General features: G+C 44.4%; 2 protein-coding genes across 2 annotated transcripts in view; both read right to left on the bottom strand.

Annotated features, from left to right (window-relative positions):
• LOC310879294 (uncharacterized protein) overlaps positions 1-9,506 on the bottom strand; it is a 10,230-nt gene extending 724 nt beyond the window's left edge. Inside the window, exons 1-4 of the mRNA XM_083793857.1 lie at positions 9,433-9,506; positions 7,119-7,219; positions 4,762-4,902; positions 366-476 (exon numbers count right to left, since the gene is read on the bottom strand). Coding sequence (XP_083649983.1) covers positions 366-476; positions 4,762-4,902; positions 7,119-7,200 — 334 coding nt within the window. The 5' untranslated portion in view covers positions 7,201-7,219; positions 9,433-9,506. The remainder of the gene's footprint in view (positions 1-365; positions 477-4,761; positions 4,903-7,118; positions 7,220-9,432) is intronic.
• Positions 9,507-13,759: 4,253 nt separating this feature from the next.
• On the bottom strand, positions 13,760-18,112 carry LOC310879295 (uncharacterized protein). The gene is made up of 4 exons (XM_083793858.1): positions 17,990-18,112; positions 16,366-16,494; positions 15,929-16,039; positions 13,760-13,861 (listed from the first exon to the last, which is right to left on the bottom strand). The coding sequence occupies exons 1-4, from the start codon at positions 18,069-18,071 to the stop codon at positions 13,809-13,811; spliced, it is 375 nt and encodes a 124-aa protein (XP_083649984.1). The 5' UTR covers positions 18,072-18,112; the 3' UTR covers positions 13,760-13,808.
• Positions 18,113-18,335: the final 223 nt, after the last annotated feature.

Genomic DNA, 18,335 nt, shown 5'->3' with positions numbered 1-18,335 from the left:
TGTCCAGAAAGGCCTGTTATAGCGCCACCAGGAGGCCGCTTTGTGCAAAACAAGTTTTTGCACAGTACACCTATACAGATTTTGTCCAAACATCGCGCAAATTGGTACACAGTCTCTCTAGTTTAAATAATAATTCAGATTGTATTAATATTAACTCTACTACATACTTTCTTATGCTTACTCAAGTAATTATTTACAAACACTCCTATCCTCCTGGTGGAGACCTGTGCCCAGAAGAACACCACACACACTCCTATCCTCCTGGTGGAGACCTGTGCCCAGAAGGGCACTTTTTCTAGTTTCTACTGCAACTGGCAGCAAACACGTCCATGGGGTTTTTGGGGTTTTACTTTGTCCATCCTTACCTGCAAGAGAGGTTGTGAGCACAGCAAACCAGCCGAGTCCGCAAACTACAGGGAAGTAATTTCCGATATCATAGATGGAATAAACGATCATGGCCACCCCACCGAAGACAGCTGAGAAAGGCCAGAGATCGGGAGTTAGAACATTGTTATTCATATAGTGGGCATTCATGCATTTAACATTGTTATTTAACATTGTTATTCATAGTGGGCATTCATGCATTTAACATTGTTATTTAACATTGTTATTCATAGTGCACTTTTTACATTTAGCAGACGCTCTTAATACAGAGACATTTACAGTAAGCAAGAACAACACAAGGTAATACATCACATACTATATAAATAGTCATCAATTAAGGATGATAAGCAAGATAACAACCTATCATCATCCGTCTAACAGTAGAATCTCTGTAGAATGAAACTATGAGTATGATACATTATAAAGTGCTATCCATCCATCCATCCATCTTAACCGCTTATCCGTAGCCGGGTCACGGGGGCAACAGCTCCACCAGAGTGCTCCAGAGACGTCCCTCTACAGAGCAACATTAGTGACTTCCTCCTCCTGGGGGGATCCCGAGACGTTCCAAGGCCAGTGAGTCCATGTGTTTCCTCCAACTGCGCCTTGGTCTGGCCCGGGGTCTCCTCCCAGTGGGACATGGTCCTTGGTCTGCCCCGGGGTCTCCTCCCAGTGGGACGTGGTCCTTGGTCTGCCCCGGGGTCTCCTCCCAGTGGGACGTGGTCCTTGGTCTGCCCCGGGGTCTCCTCCCAGTGGGACGTGGTCCTTGGTCTGCCCCGGGGTCTCCTCCCAGTGGGACGTGGTCCTTGGTCTGCCCCGGGGTCTCCTCCCAGTGGGACGTGGTCCTTGGTCTGGCCCGGGGTCTCCTCCCAGTGGGACGTGGTCCTTGGTCTGCCCCGGGGTCTCCTCCCAGTGGGACGTGGTCCTTGGTCTGCCCCGGGGTCTCCTCCCAGTGGGACGTGGTCCTTGGTCTGCCCCGGGGTCTCCTCCCAGTGGGACGTGGTCCTTGGTCTGCCCCGGGGTCTCCTCGCGTCGAGGACCTCCATAGACATAGACAGCCATGTCTAGCTAATATGCTATAAATTGCACAATCTTCGCCTCTGCATAAGGCCGTCGAGGCAAGTGCTGATTACACTGACAGTGATTACACTGACAGTGATTACACTGACAGAGATTACACTGACAGAGATTACACTGACAGTGATTACACTGACTGTGATTACACTGACTGTGATTACACTGACTGTGATTACACTGACAGTGATTACACTGACAGTGATTACACTGACAGTGATTACACTGACAGTGATTACACTGACAGTGACTACACTGACAGTGACTACACTGACAGTGACTACACTGACAGTGATTACACTGACAGTGATTACACTGACAGTGATTACACTGACAGTGATTACACTGACAGTGATTACACTGACTGTGATTACACTGACTGTGATTACACTGACTGTGATTACACTGACTGTGATTACACTGACTGTGATTACACTGACTGTGATTACACTGACTGTGATTACACTGACTGTGATTACACTGACTGTGATTACACTGACTGTGATTACACTGACTGTGATTACACTGACTGTGATTACACTGACTGTGATTACACTGACTGTGATTACACTGACAGTGATTACACTGACAGTGATTACACTGACAGTGATTACACTGACAGTGATTACACTGACAGTGATTACACTGACAGTGATTACACTGACAGTGATTACACTGACAGTGATTACACTGACTGTGATTACACTGACTGTGATTACACTGACAGAGATTACACTGACAGTGATTACACTGACAGTGATTACACTGACAGAGATTACACTGACTGTGATTACACTGACTGTGATTACACTGACTGTGATTACACTGACAGTGATTACACTGACAGTGATTACACTGACAGTGATTACACTGACAGTGATTACACTGACAGTGATTACACTGACTGTGATTACACTGACTGTGATTACACTGACTGTGATTACACTGACAGTGATTACACTGACAGTGATTACACTGACAGTGATTACACTGACAGTGATTACACTGACAGTGATTACACTGACAGTGATTACACTGACAGTGATTACACTGACAGAGACTACACTGACAGTGACTACACTGACAGTGATTACACTGACAGTGATTACACTGACTGTGATTACACTGACTGTGATTACACTGACTGTGATTACACTGACTGTGATTACACTGACTGTGATTACACTGACTGTGATTACACTGACTGTGATTACACTGACTGTGATTACACTGACTGTGATTACACTGACTGTGATTACACTGACTGTGATTACACTGACTGTGATTACACTGACTGTGATTACACTGACAGTGATTACACTGACTGTGATTACACTGACTGTGATTACACTGACTGTGATTACACTGACTGTGATTACACTGACTGTGATTACACTGACTGTGATTACACTGACAGTGATTACACTGACAGTGATTACACTGACAGTGATTACACTGACTGTGATTACACTGACTGTGATTACACTGACAGAGATTACACTGACAGTGATTACACTGACAGTGATTACACTGACAGTGATTACACTGACAGTGATTACACTGACTGTGATTACACTGACTGTGATTACACTGACTGTGATTACACTGACAGTGATTACACTGACAGTGATTACACTGACTGTGATTACACTGACAGTGATTACACTGACAGTGATTACACTGACAGTGATTACACTGACAGTGATTACACTGACAGTGATTACACTGACAGTGATTATACTGACAGTGATTACACTGACTGTGATTACACTGACTGTGATTACACTGACTGTGATTACACTGACTGTGATTACACTGACAGTGATTACACTGACTGTGATTACACTGACAGTGATTATACTGACTGTGATTACACTGACTGTGATTACACTGACTGTGATTACACTGACAGTGATTATACTGACAGTGATTATACTGACAGTGATTATACTGACAGTGATTATACTGACTGTGATTACACTGACTGTGATTACACTGACAGTGATTATACTGACAGAGATTATACTGACAGTGATTATACTGACAGTGATTACACTGACAGTGATTACACTGACAGTGATTATACTGACAGTGATTATACTGACAGTGATTATACTGACAGTGATTACACTGACAGTGATTACACTGACAGTGATTATACTGACAGTGATACTGTCTTGCATGAAGTGCTGCAGGCTTACTGTAGGTGTCTGAAGAGGTGAGTTTTCAGACCACGGCGGTGGCTCAGGGGTAGAGTGCCTGGATGGTAACCGTAAGGTTGCCAGTTCGAACCCGGGCTCCCCCAGAGTAACTGTCGAAGTGTCCTTGAGCAAGACACTGAACCCCTAATTGCTCCCGATGTGCTAGTTGGTGCCTTACAATTTACAATTTAGGCATTTAGCAGACGCTCTTAATCCAGAGCGACTTACATTTAAGCAAGAACAAAAGCATGGGAATACATCACATAAAAGCATTTATCATGAAACATGCGTAAGCTAAGAAGGTAACAGTGGAATATCTATATGATGAAACTATACATACACTATACATAATAAACTATACATATTCACTACTATGCTATACATATGTACTATGGCGTGCTATGACTATAATATACAATACAATTATAGTGCTGTCTACATAACATGCTATAAGTCTGTGTCAAATGCTATCTAAGCCAACAGAAATGCTATCTAAGGGGTTAGGGTAAGTGCTATGGGCCATGATGGAGTCTGAAAAGGTGGGTTTTCAGGCTACGTGCCTTGCATGGTTTCCGCTGCCATCGGTGTATGAATGGGTGAATGTAATGCACAATCTCTTTATCTTGGATAAAGGCGCTATATAAATGCACCATTTACCATTATCTATATGTCTACATAAATGACCTATTGCATAGTACTCCTGCAATAGGTCGTCGAGGCTATAGGGCAAGTGCTGCGGGCTGAGACGGAGTCTGAACTTGCAGAGGTGAGTTTTCAGACTATACGGCGGAAACTCAGACTCACAACATGACGTCACTGAGCCGCGGTGGTATAAGCAACTCACCGCTCACCCAAACACATCCCTCTTGTCTTTTTTACCACGGTGGTGGTCACCTTTATCATCTAAAACTGGACTATGAAGTGGCCTATATTGGACACGCTCACTAAGGATTTTGCTGTGAATATGCGCGTGTGTGTGCGCGTGTGCGCGTGTGTGCGCGTGTGTGTGTGTGTGTGTGTGTGTGTGTGTGTGTGTGTGTGTGTGCGTGTGTGTGTGTGTGTGTGTGTGTGTGTGTGTGTGTGTGTGTACAGTAAGACTCACCGGAACCAAAGAACAGAATCCCTGCAGCCAACAGGTTGATCCCCTGGCAGGAATGACAGCACGACACCCCAACGATGATGCCCAGCAGGTTGATCCCCGTCAGTAACGGGACGATGAAGCTGGCATCGTGCTCCATTGTTGCTGGTGGAGGAGACGGACATGTACTATGTTTACCCAGGGTAACTGGACTAAGGAAAGGAAAGGTACTATGTTTACCCAGGGTAACTGGACTAAGGAAAGGAAAGGAAAGGAAAGGTACTATGTTTACCCAGGGTAACTGGACTAAGGAAAGGAAAGGTACTATGTTTACCCAGGGTAACTGGACTAAGGAAAGGAAAGGTACTATGTTTACCCAGGGTAACTGGACTAAGGAAAGGAAAGGTACTATGTTTACCCAGGGTAACTGGACTAAGGAAAGGAAAGGTACTATGTTTACCCTGCAGGGTAACTGGACTAAGGAAAGGAAAGGTACTATGTTTACCCAGGGTAACTGGACTAAGGAAAGGAAAGGTACTATGTTTACCCAGGGTATCTGGACTAAGGAAAGGAAAGGTACTATGTTTACCCAGGGTAACTGGACTAAGGAAAGGAAAGGTACTATGTTTACCCAGGGTAACTGGACTAAGGAAAGGAAAGGTACTATGTTTACCCAGGGTAACTGGCCTAAGGAAAGGAAAGGTACTATGTTTACCCAGGGTAACTGGACTAAGGAAAGGAAAGGTACTATGTTTACCCAGGGTAACTGGACTAAGCTCAAGAACTTGTTTACAGCCAGGCCCTGCTCATAGAACATTTCATGGTAGGGGTTCAATGCCTTGTCCAAGGGAACTTCAGCGGTGGTCATTTTAACGTGCCGGTCCGGGGATACGAACTAGCGACCTTCCGATATCAAGACCGCTCCGCAAACCGTTCGACCACCGCTGCCCTTGTGGATGGATGGATGGATGGGCGGACTGACTGACTGACTGACTGACTGACTGACTGACTGACTGACTGACTGACTGACTGACTGACTGATTAGTTTAGTTCGACAGAAATGTAAAACAGCAGCAGAGAAGCACTTGCCACATTGCATAATTATACTGTCTGGCAGAAACCGTATTTTACATTTTTCCGTAAATGAATAATGCCCTACTACTTCATCATTTTATGTCACACAAAAGTAGCGGAGAAAATAGCCGAGCTTTCATAGATCTGCTAATGTTGGCTATTTTTTAACTGGAATCCTGAAAAGGTATAACGTTTTTATTTCATCTCAAATGCATTTAGTTATACTTATGTTACCTTAATGAACTTAAATACAAATACATTGGACACGAAAAAGACAATGAATACAGATGTAATAATACTAGTCATTAAGCTACTGATATCTGAACTAATTAAAGCAGGTTATGTTTGCGTGTTTGGAATTGTAGCAATAATAGGACAGTAATGCGATATTAACCTGTGGGTAAATATTCACTTGACAATGTATGCCTTAGCCTTTGGTTAGACCGGATTAAGGTTGGTGAGGGGTGCGTTAAAACGACCAGATTAAGGTTGGTGAGGGGTGCGTTAAAACGACCGGATTTAGGTTGGTGAGGGGTGTGTTAAAACGACCGGATTTAGGTTGGTGAGGGGTGCGTTAAGACGACCGGATTAAGGTTGGTGAGGGGTGCGTTAAAACGACCGGATTAAGGTTGGTGAGGGGTGCGTTAAGACGACCGGATTAAGGTTGGTGAGGGGTGCGTTAAGACGACCGGATTAAGGTTGGTGAGGGGTGCGTTAAAACGACCGGATTAAGGTTGGTGAGGGGTGCGTTAAAACGACCGGTTTAAGGTTGGTGAGGGGTGCGTTAAAACGACCGGATTAAGGTTGGTGAGGGGTGCGTTAAAACGACCGGATTAAGGTTGGTGAGGGGTGCGTTAAAACGACCGGATTAAGGTTGGTGAGGGGTGCGTTAAAACGACCGGATAAAGGTTGGTGAGGGGTGCGTTAAAACGACCGGATTAAGGTTGGTGAGGGGTGCGTTAAAACGACCGGATTAAGGTTGGTGAGGGGTGCGTTAAAACGACCGGATTAAGGTTGGTGAGGGGTGCGTTAAAACGACCGGATTAAGGTTGGCGAGGGGTGCGTTAAAACGACCGGATAAAGGTTGGCGAGGGGTGCGTTAAAACGACCGGATTAAGGTTGGCGAGGGGTGCGTTAAAACGACCGGATAAAGGTTGGCGAGGGGTGCGTTAAGGGTTGGGAGAGGGTTAAGGTTTGGTTTAGGTGTGCTGCCCCGTGGGAGGTTCGACAGGAACTATAGCATCATGTAACTTAATGGCGGGTCTAAACTATGTTATGTACGTGCGCGACGCGTGCACAGTACTTACGGATTTGACTGAACGCCACGGGGAGAATCAGGATTGCTCCGGCGACGGCACAGAGTAGACCACCCACCACACATTTGTACATCTTGGGTTGAGACGGAGAGCTACAGGAGATACAGGGTGGATTAACAGATATTTAAAGCATATAGAGTTATAGACACAGTTTTTTTTAATTTTTTATAATTTTTATCCCACGATTTTGTAACCTATTTTTCACCCCTGTGTCAATTATCTAATGTGATCCTGGGCTCTACACACCCTCCGCCAACCTGGGGAGAGCAACGGACTTGAACTCATGCTTCCTTCATGCCTGAGTGTCCAAGTTGCTCCTTTACACCTGACAGGGGGGAGTTTCCCTGGTTGGACGTAGCGTGTGGAAGGAACACGTTATTCCAACCAGTTCCTTTCCCCTCCATCAGGCGCCCCGGCTGGCCAGGGGGAGGCAGTTTAGAGACCAGGATTACTGCATGTTTTTGTGAGGGTACCTACCCTAGGGGACACGGGGAGAACATGCAAACTCCACACAGACACAGTTTTTGAACACATCAAGTGATTGTGATCTATGAAAGGAAAGGAAAGGTACTATGTTTACCCAGGGTAACTGGACTAAGGAAAGGAAAGTTACTATGTTTACCCAGGGTAACTGGACTAAGGAAAGGAAAGGTACTATATGTTTACCCAGGGTAAATGGACTAAGGAAAGGAAAGGTACTATGTTTACCCAGGGTAACTGGACAAAGGAAAGGAAAGGTACTATGTTTACCCAGGGTAAACTGGACTAAGCTCAAGAACTTGTTTACAGCCAGGCCCTGCTCATAGAACATTTCATGGTAGAGGTTCAATGCCTTGTCCAAGGGCACTTCAGCGGTGGTAATTTATAACGTGCCGGTCCGGGGATACGAACTAGCGACCTTCCGATATCAAGACCGCTCTGCAAACCGTTCGGCCACCGCTGCCTCATCTCTCCCACAGCGAACATTACATACAAAACAAGACAGACATCTAAAGCTCAGGGGGCTCCACATGACTACTGTGCAGTCAATGACATACACTATAGTAAATTAATCTACTACAATTCAACTTGTATAGTGTTGATAATAATACAGAATATGTGTGCAGCTCTTGCCTCAGAAGACAAAAGGTACCAAACTATTCGACTACAACTGAACACTGACATATATTGATTGTATTGTCTCATAACTTATACGTATTGATCTTCAAATGAATCTCAGTAAACAAAGATGTCAATTTGAAACCAACATATACTACACAGAGCCAGCCAATAAGAGACAAACTTAAATATCAAACACATACAACATGGCCTCACCACACCCAGTATAAACAAAAACAACAACAAATGTTAACACATGAGCGGACCAACCATGGGGGGAATTAAGGGTCAGTAACTCTCTCCAGCTTTCCCTTCACACATTATTGTCTCAACCAGCCCAAGGCACACGGGGAGAGTTTGTTTTGCACTCTGTCCGTCCGTCGGTCTGTCGGTCTGTCTGTCCGTCCGTCGGTCTGTCCGTCCGTCCGTCGGTCTGTCCGTCCGTCCGTCCGTCGGTCTGTCTGTCCGTCACCAGCTAATCTACGGCACCGTTGGCCCGGTCGATGCCAAACTGCACACACACACACACACACACACACACACACACACACACACACACACACACACACACACACACTCCTTGATGCCAGCGACGGACCTCTGCCCCAATCTTCCCACAACTGCCTGTTATAGCGCCTCCGATTTTGAGTCAATTATTTTGAGTCAACTGCCTGTTATAGCGCCTCCGATTTTGAGTCAATTATTTTGAGTCAACTGCCTGTTATAGCGCCTCCAATTTTGAGTCAATTATTTTGAGTCAACTGCCTGTTATAGCGCCTCCAATTTTGAGTCAATTATTTTGAGTCAACTGCCTGTTATAGCGCCTCCAATTTTGAGTCAATTATTTTGAGTCAACTGCCTGTTATAGCGCCTCCGATTTTTCCAAAACACATTTCTTTGACATTACTCGTGCACATTTTAACCACACATCACGCAAATCGGTATGTGCGCTTTCTCTATAGTCATGTGATCCCCATATTCCGTCTCCATTGGCCATAAGATTGCCTTTCAAAGTTTGCCGGATTATTGGGTCCGTGTTGAACAAAATGCTTAAAGTCGTGAACACGTCGTGCGATTTCCGTGAAATGACGCGCGCGCACGCACACACACACACACACACACACACACACACACACACACACACACACACACACACACACACACACACACACACACACACACACACACACAATAGTTGCAACCGTACCGTTACAGAACCGGAGCCTGCTGGGCCTCGTCTCGATTATTCTGCAGCCGCCGCACGACACGCTTCTGACGTCCAAGAGAGAGAGAGAGAGAGAGAGAGAGAGAGAGAGAGAGAGAGAGAGAGAGAGAGAGAGAGAGAGAGAGAGACAGAGAGAGAGAGAGAGAGAGAGAGAGAGAGAGAGAGAGAGAGAGAGAGAGAGAGAGAGAGAGAGAGCAGAGAGAGAGAGAGAGAGAGAGAGAGAGAGAGAGAGGTCCCTCGTCAAACAAAGCTTCAGTTGTTGCAACAACAGAAGAGGCATAGTCAGGTCAGAGACAGACGTGCCATTATCACTGGAATATACCCCCTGATGTTGGATACTGGGAGGGAGGGAGGGCAGCGATCCAGGAGTCCAGAGTCCCCGTGTTGGCCGTAGTCCAGCCCAGAGAGTGCCGTCATTGAGGGGGCAGAAAACAGCCCCGCTCACGTGGTTCATGTACGCCATTGGACTGGCCCCATGAAGGGAACGCTATAGTTGTCCTAACTCTCCTCTAAACGGCGCCCACAGTGCAGCGGCCATCACTCGCATGTCATTGACGTGTCTGTCAAATCAGGTTCCCCGGAGAGATTTAAAAATGTCCCGCAAAGCGGAGTCGAATCATATGCTTCCAGACCAACATAGGCCTACTGTAGTCTTCATGGGACCATGGGAATGCAGTGATGAAGGTCCTACTGTAGTCTTCATGGGACCATGGGAATGCAGTGATGAAGGTCCTACTGTAGTCTTCATGGGACCATGGGAATGCAGTGATGAAGGTCCTACTGTAGTCTTCATGGGACCATGGGAATGCAGTGATGAAGGTCCTACTGTAGTCTTCATGGGACCATGGGAATGCAGTGATGAAGGTCCTACTGTAGTCTTCATGGGACCATGGGAATGCAGTGATGAAGGTCCTACTGTAGTCTTCATGGGACCATGGGAATGCAGTGATGAAGGTCCTACTGTAGTCTTCATGGGACCATGGGAATGCAGTGATGAAGGTCCTACTGTAGTCTTCATGGGACCATGGGAATGCAGTGATGAAGGTCCTACTGTAGTCTTCATGGGACCATGGGAATGCAGTGATGAAGGTCCTACTGTAGTCTTCATGGGACCATGGGAATGCAGTGATGAATGTTCCTATAGTGTAGTCTTCATGGGACCATGGGAATGCAGTGATGAAGGTCCTACTGTAGTCTTCATGGGACCATGGGAATGCAGTGATGAAGGTTCCTATAGTGTAGTCTTCATGGGACCATGGGAATGCAGTGATGAATGTTCCTACTGTAGTCTTCATGGGACCATGGGAATGCAGTGATGAAGGTCCTACTGTAGTCTTCATGGGACCATGGGAATGCAGTGATGAAGGATCTACTGTAGTCTTCATGGGACCATGGGAATGCAGTGATGAAGGTCCTACTGTAGTCTTCATGGGACCATGGGAATGCAGTGATGAAGGTTCCTATAGTGTAGTCTTCGTGGGACCATGGGAATGCAGTGATGAAGGTCCTACTGTAGTCTTCATGGGACCATGGGGATGCCAGTGGTGAAGGTTCCCCTGCACGTCATTTATGACGCCCTCACGATTATTTCTGCATTGCTGGAATGTGGAAGTTAACACACTGGCCAGAGTATTCATATTCCACTGCTGGCCTGCTCCATGTGCCTAAAGAAATGGAAACTAAACACAGTGAAGCAGCTTTATGCTTCTACGGGCCGACAAACTCAGACTGTCTCTATACCTTCGACAGACAGGCAGCCTCTGTAGACTTGTTATTTAAAGCTTTTAGTTGAGCTTTTAAAATCCTTGTTATTCATGTGCAGTACTGTATTGCCTTACTGTATTGCCTTATTCTCTGCTATTATTGATTTTTTTTAATGGCTTTACTTATTTTTTCTCCATTGCTCTGTAAAGCACTTTGAGCTGCATTTTATGTCATGAAAGGTGCTCTACAACGTAGATTGTTATTTTACTGCGGCTACTTTGAATGTAAATGTTTAGCAGGAAGCATTTCTCAGTCACCCGTTTAATCATCCCGTTTGCAATAATCTGAGAGACGTCGACACAAAGCAATATAATCCACCACACACACACACACACACACACACACACAGTATGAAACTAACAAAAGTACGGTACAAAAAATTATTAACTTGTGTAATGTGCACATATCCAACAAAATAAGTCAAGTTATGCTTGTATTTTCCTTGCATTATAATGATTATAGCATTCTGCCAGACACATTTAGTCAATGAAAAGAAGGTCACATTTCAGTGGACGTTTTCTGTGCTTTAATTTCCATTCTATATTTTACAGTTGCTGAACCACCAGTGGTGGAAAGTAACTAAGTACTTTTACTTAAGTACTGTACTTAAGTACAATTTTGAGGTATTTGTGCTTTACTTGAGTATTTCCAATTTCCAGTACATCTCAGAGCCAACATTTGTACTTTTACTCCACTACAATTATTTGAAAACTTTAGTTACTTTGGTTACTTTGGCGATTTTAATTTTGATTAGAAAACATACATTAACCACTTCAACCCAATACATTTTGGCCATTTGAAAATAGCCGATCTACAAGCTCACAATGCGTCGCGTTGCGACGCATTGTGAGCTTGTAGATCGGCTATCGGCTATTTTCAATAGACTTTGTACACATTTTGAACTTGTGAAGTGGGACATTCTGCAATATGAGTACTTTTACTTTTAGTACTTTAAGTACATTTTGATGCCGATACTTTTGCACTTTTACTCAAGTACATTTTCAATTCCGTACTTTTACTTGTAAAGGAGTAGTTCTAAATTGCAGTATTGGTACTTTTACTTAAGTAAAACAATTGAGTACTTTTTCCACCACTGTGAACCTGCACTTGGATCCTAACATCCTTATTATTATTATTATTATTATTATTATTATTATTCATGGGGGAATATTTGCTGAAAATAGCAGATCTACAATCTCACAACGCATTGCTACTGCATGTTAAAGGACAACTTTAGTTTTTTTCAACCAAGGTTCATGTTTTAGGTTATTAGAGAAACTAAAAGGTGTGTGTTAATTTTCTTTCATTTGCTGCTTTCTTTCGCTTTAGCGATTTTTGCCATTTTTGACAGGGGGGCGGGGGCATTCGAGCATGGGGCTAAATATGTATTTCTTTACAATTTGTTATGGCGATTTTTTTATTTTATTATTTACTATAGTCCTACTAGACACCAAGAAATTACATCTGGCCACAAAAGATCACAGGATCTACTGAATGTGTCAAACTGACATATTGAGCCTATACACACAGTATAAGCCTTCCCCCAGTAGGCTACCTTCACATTCAGTAGATCCTGTGATCTTCTGTGGCCAGATGTAATTTCCTGGGGTGTATTAGGACTATAGTAAACCATAAAAAAAGAAATCACCATAACATTTTATAAAAAAATACATATTTAGCCCCATGCTCGAATGCCCCCCTTTCAAAAAGAGCTAAAATCCCTAAAACGAAATAAAGCAGCAAATGAAAGAAAATGAACACTCACCTTTTAGTTTCTCTAATAACAACCTAAAACATGAACCGTGGTTGAAAAAAACTAAAGTTGTCCTTTAAGTGTTGTAAGCTTGAGTTTATGTTTTTTTTTGGGGGGGGGGGTTGGCAAAAAAGAAACACCAACACAAACGAAAACCAATAACTGAAAAACCAACTGCATAATTGTCAATACACTTTAGTGTACAGTATATAGCATACCATATACAAAATACCACTGTGCATAACTATGATTAATATAATATTCAAATTCATCACAAATATGCCTAGAAATATCCTTGAGAATGCTGGTTGAATAACGTGTTCCTTCCACGCGCTATGTCCAACAAGGGAAACTCCCCCCTGTCAGGTGTAAAGGAGCAACTTGGACACTCGGGCATGAAGGAAGCATGAGTTCAAGTCCGTTGCTCTCCCCTTGTCCCCCATATATGGAGACTAGGTTGGTCTCCCCTTGTCCCCCATATATGGAGACTAGGTTGGTCTCCCCTTGTCCCCCATATATGGAGACTAGGTTGGTCTCCCCTTGTCCCCCATATATGGGGACTAGGTTGGTCTCCCCTTGTCCCCCATATATGGGGACTAGGTTGGTCTCCCCTTGTCCCCCATATATGGGGACTAGGTTGCTCTCCCCTTGTCCCCCATATATGGGGACTAGGCTGGTCTCCCCTTGTCCCCCATATATGGGGACTAGGTTGGTCTCCCCTTGTCCCCCATATATGGGGACTAGGTTGGTCTCCCCTTGTCCCCCATATATGGGGACTAGGTTGGTGGAGGGCGTGTAGAGCCCAGGATCATCCTAACAGTCTGGTGTGGTTGGTCTCCCTCTAGCGCAGCGGGCTCGTCTTCATCCTTTTGTAGGCATTCATGTAAAGGATAGCTGCAGTGAGAGACACAGCGACCCCCCCAAAAAAGAAGAGAAAATGATGTGTGTTATTGTATAATAACAGCCAGGTGGAGCAGTCTATATAGTTTCGAGGCGAGGTCTAGCTGGAGAGAGATTTCTACTGCAGGAATAACAGTATATATAACAGTATATAGCCAACCGTTCTAAAAGGACTCTTTCATAAAACCATTTCAACATCCTGTCAACTATAATACATGTTTTAAAGGGGAAAAGAGCCGAGCACTGAAGACACATAACAAAAGTCAAATCAAGGTAATGTAATCATAATCATCAATCATTACTCATCAAAAATGTTAAAAGCCAACATGTTATGACTATAGCAACTGGTCTTCATCAGGTTAAGTATGCATACTATTCTATTAACAGTTTGACTGTTTTTTACGATTAACCCGCATTTTAATCAACCCCCCTTCACTGCCGAGATTGTTGTATTACCTTTAGAGCATACGCTGAATTATTTGGGCTTTTAATCCGCGAAAATCCATCAAAAAAAGCTCCCGTGGTTTGTTATGATCTGTGTGTAGCATCCACCATCTTGGTGCACGCGGAAGACGCACGCAAGATTGGTTTCAATGAGGCGTTGCACCCAATGCATTTCCATTGGCCTCAATTTCCCAGAAGCCCTAGCAGCCCACAGCATGTGACGATTTCCGGTTTCGTCATCACAGCGAAGGCATCCGGTCTCATACTCCGCGACGAAGACGGATTTTCATTTGATTCATTACATTACGGCGGATTAAACACATAAAACAAAAGGCGGGTATGTCCGATACGGCAGCGACATTAACCTGGAGTAATCCATTCAAGGCACGGAAACTGTTAATAGGCCTATAATAATATATATGTTTTCCTGATTTTAATCAAAGTGGAAAACAGAAGAAAGCCGCCAGCACTCTTAATGTCCTTTTCACAATATGCTTTATTTCAGTGGTTCCCAAAGTGGGGACCCCCAGGGGTCCTTGAGGGACTTCCAAGGGGGGGGGGGGGGGGGGGGGGTGGGTCCCCAGCTAATTGCTAGCTAATTGCTATAGGACCCTAATGGGTCTATTTGGTTATATTTGTATATACTCTCAAGGTATACTCTCGAGGTAAATAAACAGTGATTTTACAATATAAATTGGGGGTCCCAGAGGTAGAAATGCCATTAAATGGGGCGTCGTAGCCTAATTCAGGTCAACCCATGGGGGTCCCTGGCTTATGTTTTCAAACGGGGGGTCCTCGGGCTAATTAGTGTCAATGTGGGGGTCCTTGACGTTTGGGAACGTCATGGGAAGTTTGGGAAGTTTGGGAACCATGCACATGCTCTATTTACCACAAAACAAACAGCGGATGCGTTTCGGCCAAATGGGCCTTCCTCTGACTTCAATAGACAGATGCTTTACAGATGCTTTACTCTCGTAAATTCAACACAAATATTGATATTGATATAGATATACACTTTAACCCATTTTGGACGGGAACCCCTTTTGTTGTTTTAAGCTATTGAAAAATAGCAGATCTATACAAGCTCACAGCGCGGCACCGAGTGCACGGCGCGCTATGAGCTTTTTGTAGGTCTGCTATTTTTTGAAAAATCGTGAAAATGTGGCACAAATCTTTGAATAATAATTATATTCTTTCAGAGTTTCAGTTTTTAACTCAAATCTTTGCTTCTGGGGGGGGGGGGGGGGGGGTCCCAGATGGGGGTCGGCGGCTAATTACATATAATCTTTGGGGTCCTTGACATGAAATATTGAGAACCACTGATATAGAAACATGAGGTTTTTCAGAAAAAAATACATTTTAAAAATACATTTTAAAAATACATTTTAAAAATACATTTTAAAAATGTCGACGTCAGGCCTAAATGGGGTTAAGGAAACCATGAGTGTCTGCCTTTGTGCCTCATTGGTTCAGATTTGACCATGGGGGGTTTCCTCCATCCTCATTGGTTCAGATTTGACCATGGGGGGTTTCCTCCATCCTCATTGGTTCAGATTTGACCATGGGGGGTTTCCTCCATCCTCATTGGTTCAGATTTGACCATGGGGGGGGGGGTACCTGATAGCGAGGTGATGAGCACAGACGTCCAGCCCAGTCCGCAGATCAAAGTGATGTTGTGGCCGACATCCTTGATGTTGTAAATGAGCATGGCCACCACGCCGAAGAACGCTGAGAAAAGACCAGTTACAGGATTAGTGTTGAATCGGACCCGCTCTCTAATAATGGTCCCCTTTTGGACCATCAGGGCTCCATTTGAAACCCATCACTTGTACTTTTTGTGGTAAAAGTGCTTAAACTTTCTTTTCTCCTGCCTTGTTCTCCTCAACAAACCCCCCTCCCTTCTTCATGACATGATGGGGAAGGAACTATATGCACAAAATATTTCACCCACTTTTTTTAGTTGTAAAACTGTGATGTGACAATAAACGAATGACTGATTTTGCTGTGAATATGCGTGCGTTGCGTGCGTGCGTGCGTGCGTTGCGGAGACTCACTGGAAGCGGAAGCCAGAATCCCTGCGGCCAGCAGATTCATCCCCTTGCAGGCGTGACAGCACGACAGTCCAAAGACGATGGTCAGGACGCTCATCCCCGTCGAAAACACGATGAAGGTTGTATTGTAATCTGGTGGGAGGAGACAGACATACAGACAGACAGACAGACAGACAGACAGACAGACAGACAGACAGACAGACAGACAGACAGACAGACAGACAGACAGACAGACAGACAGACAGACAGACAGACAGACAGACAGACAGACATTAAGAAACCATGGTATCCTGGGTTCCATCTAGAGATGTCCCGATACTGTATCGGTATCGGATCGGCCCTTATTTGTCATATCGGGTCATATCGGTATCGGTGAATATGCCAGTCTAAATACAATGTTGTGGAGTTTGCTTTGGAGTTGCCCAAACTGCAAGTGCACATTTGAGTGAGGAGTCTGCTATAAACACAACACCAGATATATAGCTAGATAGCTATAAACACAACACCAGATATATAGCTAGATAGCTATAAACACAACACCAGATATATAGCTAGATAGCTATAAACACAACACCAGATATATAGCTAGATAGCTATAAACACAACACCAGATATATAGCTAGATAGCTATAAACACAACACCAGATATATAGCTAGATAGCTATAAACACAACACCAGATATATAGCTAGATAGCTATAAACACAACACCAGATATATAGCTAGATAGCTATAAACACAACACCAGATGTATAGCTAGATAGCTATAAACACAACACCAGATATATAGCTAGATAGCTATAAACACAACACCAGATGTATAGCTAGATAGCTATAAACACAACACCAGATATATAGCTAGATAGCTATAAACACAACACCAGATATATAGCTAGATAGCTATAAACACAACACCAGATATATAGCTAGATAGCTATAAACACAACACCAGATGTATAGCTAGATAGCTATAAACACAACACCAGATATATAGCTAGATAGCTATAAACACAACATGAGATCACGACACTGGTATCGGTATTCGTTATCGGTATCGGTATCGGCTAACACAGAAATTGAGGTATCGGGATCGGATCGGAAACGAAAAAAGTGTATCGGGACATCCCTAGTTCCATCCTGATAGAACCATTAGTGATGGTATCCTGGGTTCCATCAGTGATGGTAGCCTGGGTTCCATCAGTGATGGTATCCTGGGTTCCATCAGTGATGGTATCCTGGGTTCCATCAGTGATGGAATCCTGGGTTCCATCAGTGATGGTATCCTGGGTTCCATCAGTGATGGTATCCTGGGTTCCATCAGTGATGGTAGCCTGGGTTCCATCAGTGATGGTAGCCTGGGTTCCATCAGTGATGGTAGGGTTCCATCAGTGATGGTAGCCTGGGCCTGCACCAGTGGGAGTCCCGTGCTCAGTCCCCGCTTCCGCGTAATGCTACACATGGTTTCCACCGCCATCGCTGCGTGAATGGGTGAATGTTAATTGCCCAATCTATATGTAAAGCGCTTCGGACTAAATCGCTATATATATATATATATAAATGCACCATTTAAGCTGCATTTAACGTCATGAAACTGAATTAACCACCGACTGTGTTGGTGAAGTACTCACAGTTTTGATTGACAGCCACGGGGAGCATCAGGAAGGCTCCTGTGACGGCACAGAGTAGACCAATCACCATGCACCTGTCCATCCTACGTCCAGAGCACCGGCCACTGCAGCCCGACAGGAAGCACCGCCCACTGCAGCCCGACAGGAAGCACCCTTAGAGTATATATTTATAGAGAAGGCACCCAGAGGAAACCCTGAGGCCAAATGGACATAGTGGCCGGGTTTGGTATTGCAGCTCGAGCCAGCGCTGGTCCGTTGACTATCATTGCGCACGTTCATGTGATTGGGGCCATGACACGCGAACGAATGTTTCATACGTGAACGCGCAATAACGGCACAATGATAG

This window comes from Protomyctophum parallelum, assembly GCF_964188405.1.
Source record: "Protomyctophum parallelum genome assembly, chromosome: 21".
In the NCBI taxonomy this organism is placed as follows: Eukaryota; Metazoa; Chordata; class Actinopteri; order Myctophiformes; family Myctophidae; genus Protomyctophum; species Protomyctophum parallelum.
Note: the sequence above shows the minus strand (reverse complement) of the source record. Positions and strands in the feature narration are given on the sequence as shown.